The 5,000-nt window shown below is 45.7% G+C and overlaps 1 protein-coding gene and 1 long non-coding RNA gene across 3 annotated transcripts in view; one reads left to right on the forward strand and one right to left on the reverse strand.

Annotated features, from left to right (window-relative positions):
- Positions 1 to 5,000, forward strand: part of LOC127658052 (pleckstrin homology-like domain family B member 3) — a 26,334-nt gene that overhangs the window by 17,265 nt on the left and 4,069 nt on the right. For both annotated transcript variants that reach the window (XM_052147139.1, XM_052147137.1), the window contains exons 10-13: positions 2,527 to 2,628; positions 2,712 to 2,793; positions 3,972 to 4,143; positions 4,699 to 4,783. In XM_052147139.1, the coding sequence (XP_052003099.1) occupies positions 2,527 to 2,628; positions 2,712 to 2,793; positions 3,972 to 4,143; positions 4,699 to 4,783 (441 nt within the window). The remainder of the gene's footprint in view (positions 1 to 2,526; positions 2,629 to 2,711; positions 2,794 to 3,971; positions 4,144 to 4,698; positions 4,784 to 5,000) is intronic.
- LOC127658077 (uncharacterized) lies at positions 649 to 2,129 on the reverse strand. The gene is made up of 3 exons (XR_007972351.1): positions 1,931 to 2,129; positions 1,379 to 1,470; positions 649 to 826 (listed from the first exon to the last, which is right to left on the reverse strand). It is a non-coding gene; the product is annotated as an uncharacterized LOC127658077 (long non-coding RNA).

Genomic DNA, 5,000 nt, shown 5'->3' on the forward strand with positions numbered 1-5,000 from the left:
CCAGTGTGCTGTCTGTCTGCGCTGGTCTCAGAACAGTTATAGGGGAGCTATAGGATGCTCCCTTGCTCCCTATTTAGTGCATGACTTAACCTCCAGTGTGCTGTCTGTCTGCGCTGGTCTCAGAACAGTTATAGGGGAGCTATAGGATGCTCCCTTGCTCCCTATTTAGTGCATGACTTAACCTCCAGTGTGCTGTCTGTCTGCGCTGGTCTCAGAACAGTTATAGGAGAGCTGTAGGATGCTCCCTTGGTCCCTATTTAGTGCATTACTTAACCTCCAGTGTGCTGTCTGTCTGCACTGGTCTCAGAACAGTTATAGGAGAGCTGTAGGATGCTCCCTTGCTCCCTATTTAGTGCATGACTTAACCTCCAGTGTGCTGTCTGTCTGCGCTGGTCTCAGAACAGTTATAGGAGAGCTATAGGATGCTCCCTTGCTCCCTATTTAGTGCATGACTTAACCTCCAGTGTGCTGTCTGTCTGCACTGGTCTCAGAACAGTTATAGGGGAGCTATAGGATGCTCCCTTGCTCCCTATTTAGTGCATGACTTAACCTCCAGTGTGCTGTCTGTCTGCACTGGTCTCAGAACAGTTATAGGGGAGCTATAGGATGCTCCCTTGCTCCCTATTTAGTGCATGACTTAACCTCCAGTGTGCTGTCTGTCTGCGCTGATCTCAGAACAGTTATAGGAGAGCTATAGGATGCTCCCTTGCTCCCTATTTAGTGCATGACTTAACCTCCAGTGTGCTGTCTGTCTGCGCTGGTCTCAGAACAGTTATAGGAGAGCTATAGGATGCTCCCTTGCTCCCTATTTAGTGCATGACTTAACCTCCAGTGTGCTGTCTGTCTGCACTGGTCTCAGAACAGTTATAGGGGAGCTATAGGATGCTCCCTTGCTCCCTATTTAGTGCATGACTTAACCTCCAGTGTGCTGTCTGTCTGCACTGATCTCAGAACAGTTATAGGGGAGCTATAGGATGCTCCCTTGCTCCCTATTTAGTGCATGACTTAACCTCCAGTGTACTGTCTGTCTGCACTGGTCTCAGAACAGTTATAGGAGAGCTATAGGATGCTCCCTTGCTCCCTATTTAGTGCATGACTTAACCTCCAGTGTACTGTCTGTCTGCACTGATCTCAGAACAGTTATAGGAGAGCTATAGGATGCTCCCTTGCTCCCTATTTAGTGAACGACTTAACCTCCAGTGTGCTGTCTGTCTGCACTGGTCTCAGAACAGTTATAGGGGAGCTATAGGATGCTCCCTTGCTCCCTATTTAGTGCATGACTTAACCTCCAGTGTGCTGTCTGTCTGCACTGATCTCAGAACAGTTATAGGAGAGCTATAGGATGCTCCCTTGCTCCCTATTTAGTGCATGACTTAACCTCCAGTGTGCTGTCTGTCTGCGCTGGTCTCAGAACAGTTATAGGAGAGCTATAGGATGCTCCCTTGCTCCCTATTTAGTGCATGACTTAACCTCCAGTGTGCTGTCTGTCTGCACTGGTCTCAGAACAGTTATAGGGGAGCTATAGGATGCTCCCTTGCTCCCTATTTAGTGCATGACTTAACCTCCAGTGTGCTGTCTGTCTGCGCTGGTCTCAGAACAGTTATAGGAGAGCTATAGGATACTCCCTTGCTCCCTATTTAGTGCATGACTTAACCTCCAGTGTGCTGTCTGTCTGCACTGGTCTCAGAACAGTTATAGGGGAGCTATAGGATGCTCCCTTGCTCCCTATTTAGTGCATGACTTAACCTCCAGTGTGCTGTCTGTCTGCACTGGTCTCAGAACAGTTATAGGGGAGCTATAGGATGCTCCCTTGCTCCCTATTTAGTGCATGACTTAACCTCCAGTGTGCTGTCTGTCTGCACTGATCTCAGAACAGTTATAGGAGAGCTATAGGATGCTCCCTTGCTCCCTATTTAGTGCATGACTTAACCTCCAGTGTGCTGTCTGTCTGCACTGGTCTCAGAACAGTTATAGGAGAGCTATAGGATGCTCCCTTGCTCCCTATTTAGTGCATGACTTAACCTCCAGTGTGCTGTCTGTCTGCACTGGTCTCAGAACAGTTATAGGGGAGCTATAGGATGCTCCCTTGCTCCCTATTTAGTGCATGACTTAACCTCCAGTGTGCTGTCTGTCTGCACGTGCATGCATGTGAGAGTTGTGCGTGTGTGTGTGTGTGAACTGAGATCAGTCGGTTTAAATGAAATAACACCGTGTAGCGAAGACAAAAACAATGTACGTGCAGAAGGACGCTGGTTTGCACAAGGATAGATTCCATCATCTTAGTTATCGGTATCAGCAAAATCCACCATCGGTCGACCTCCTAATATGCACACAGTAGACCGCACAACAGCTCACTAGGTTTTGAAACAGAATAGAACATGCAAAATGGTAGTTTGTAAGTTTTTTGGGGATATTTCTGATCAGAACTAATGCGGTCGCTACTGTTCTATTCAAACATTTAACACTGAACAGTGTGTCGTTTATTGACATTCACACACTAAACATCAAGGACTTTTGCCTTTGTAGATTTTGAAAGAGAAGAAGCCGCTCTCCGATTGGTCCAACATCACTGGCTCCTCCCCCTGTGTGATGTCACTCTCCCCACTGACCATTCACAGAGCAGCACAGGTACATTGTGAAACTTGTTTGACAGTCAGAGCTGTCCGGTGTTCAGCAGCACACTTAATATGAGTTGGGAATGATGTTTCCAGGAGTCACTGAAGGAGTCGTGTAGTTTACAGCGCAGACGCAGCTCACGCAGGAAAGTCCCAGACAGACCTCTCTCGGCACAAGGTGAGACACCAGATGAAGTCACGCTTGCAACTTTATTGTCTTTGTCATTGCTCCTCTGGATGAAGGTGTCAGGTGTTTACAGGTGACGCGAGTGCTGCTGTTGTTCTGTCCTCTTGTCGTTTGTCTCATGACAGAATCACAGAAGATGTGTGAAACTGTATTTGAGTCGGCCTTAATCAAACAAATGTGTCGCACAAACAGAGTCAATATAGAAAGTTTGCAGTAATGATAGAATTATGGGATGTGACCATTTTGTGTAATTCTGTAATATACTTTATTTTTATTGGCATAAAATAACTACTGTAACTTAAAACCAGCATATATTAAACAAATCAAAATACTATGTCAAATGTAACATTGTATGAAGTAGTGAAAATTAAATAGTGTGTGTGTGTGTGTGTGTTTGTCTGTGTGTGTGTCTCTGTGTGTGTCTCTGTGTGTGTGTCTGTGTGTGTGTCTGTGTGTGTGTGTCTGTGTGTGTGTGTGTGTGTGTGTCTGTCTGTGTCTCTGTGTGTCTGTGTGTGTGCGTGTGTGTCTGTGTGTGTGTGTCTGTGTCTCTGTGTGTGTGTGTGTGTGTGTGTCTGTGTCTCTGTGTGTGTGTGTGTGTGTGTGTCTCTGTGTGTGTGTGTCTGTGTCTCTGTGTGTGTGTGTGTGTGTGTGTGTGTGTCTGTGTCTCTGTGTGTGTGTGTATGTGTGTGTCTCTGTGTGTGTCTCTGTGTGTGTGTGTGTGTGTGTGTGTGTGTCTCTGTGTGTGTGTCTGTGTCTGTGTGTGTGTCTCTGTGTGTGTGTGTCTGTGTCTCTGTGTGTGTCTGTGTGTGTGTGTGTGTGTCTCTGTGTGTGTGTGTCTGTGTCTCTGTGTGTGTGTGTGTGTGTCTGTGTGTGTGTGTCTCTGTGTGTGTGTGTGTGTGTGTGTGTGTGTGTGTGTCTGTCTGTGTCTCTGTGTGTCTGTGTGTGCGTGTGTGTCTGTGTGTGTGTGTGTGTGTGTCTCTGTGTGTGTGTGTGTGTGTGTGTGTGTGTCTCTGTGTGTGTGTGTCTGTGTGTGTGTGTCTCTGTGTGTGTGTCTGTGTCTGTGTGTGTGTGTGTGTGTCTGTGTCTCTGTGTGTGTGTGTGTCTCTGTGTGTGTGTGTGTGTGTGTGTGTGTGTGTGTGTGTGTGTGTGTGTGTGTGTGTGTGTGTCAGTGTTAGTGAAGTTGACTCTGGACAGAACGTCATCAGAGGGTCTCTCTCCTCGTCTTCCTCATGCCATTCCCAGATTGAGTAACGGGCACAGTATCGGGCAGAGATTGGGGCACAGTGATGTGAATGACTCTCACACGCCCTGTAACAGCGCCAACACCTCCCGTGCGCCCAGGTGAGTCTCCCACAGGAGCGCCCATGATTTCTAATTTGCACATCGACTGATGTTTAGCATTGGATAATTCCTTTAGTTCTTTTGTCACGTGTGTGTATGTGATGATGAGGGTGTCTGATGTTTTGTTTGAGTCGTGAATTTTTTTTGTGTGTCTGTGTGTGTGTGTGTGTGTGTGTGTGTGTGTGTGTGTGTGTGTGAGAGAGAGAGTGTGTGTGTGAGAGAGAGTGTGTGTGAGAGAGAGTGTGTGTGTGAGAGAGAGTGTGTGTGAGAGAGAGTGTGTGTGTGAGAGAGAGTGTGTGTGTGTGTGTGTGTGTGTGTGTGTGTGTGTGTGTGTGTGTATACTCTATATTTATAGTAATATTTATATATATATGTAAAGCAGCACTTTTCCACACAGCAAGTTCATAGTGACCACTAAAGATTGTTCTCTGTGTCACACTGACAGTTTGGAAAACTATCCATGATTATTCATTATGATATTAGCATGAACTCAGGCTGTGACCGTCTGTTGTTTATGCTGATGTTGTCTAATCACATGACCTGTCGTCTTTACAGTCCTCAGAGTTTGTTGGATTTGGTGGAAATCGAACGGAAACTCAGAGAGGCCAAAGCCGAGAGAGAACGCTTACTGAAGGAGAGAGTGAGTTACACATTTACTGACCACAACTACAGATGGATGATACACCGAGAACATTATATACATATTTATCAGCCTTTTCATGTTATTTGATATATATCTTTATATTTATATATTTGCTCTAAAATTAATTAAATAAAATTCAACCAGATGAACCTTCATTTCAATCAAAGAGTCACTGTAACTAAAGAGATTCATAATTTATATATATGCAGTATAT

This window comes from Xyrauchen texanus, chromosome 17 (genome assembly GCF_025860055.1).
Source record: "Xyrauchen texanus isolate HMW12.3.18 chromosome 17, RBS_HiC_50CHRs, whole genome shotgun sequence".
NCBI lineage: Eukaryota > Metazoa > Chordata > Actinopteri > Cypriniformes > Catostomidae > Xyrauchen > Xyrauchen texanus.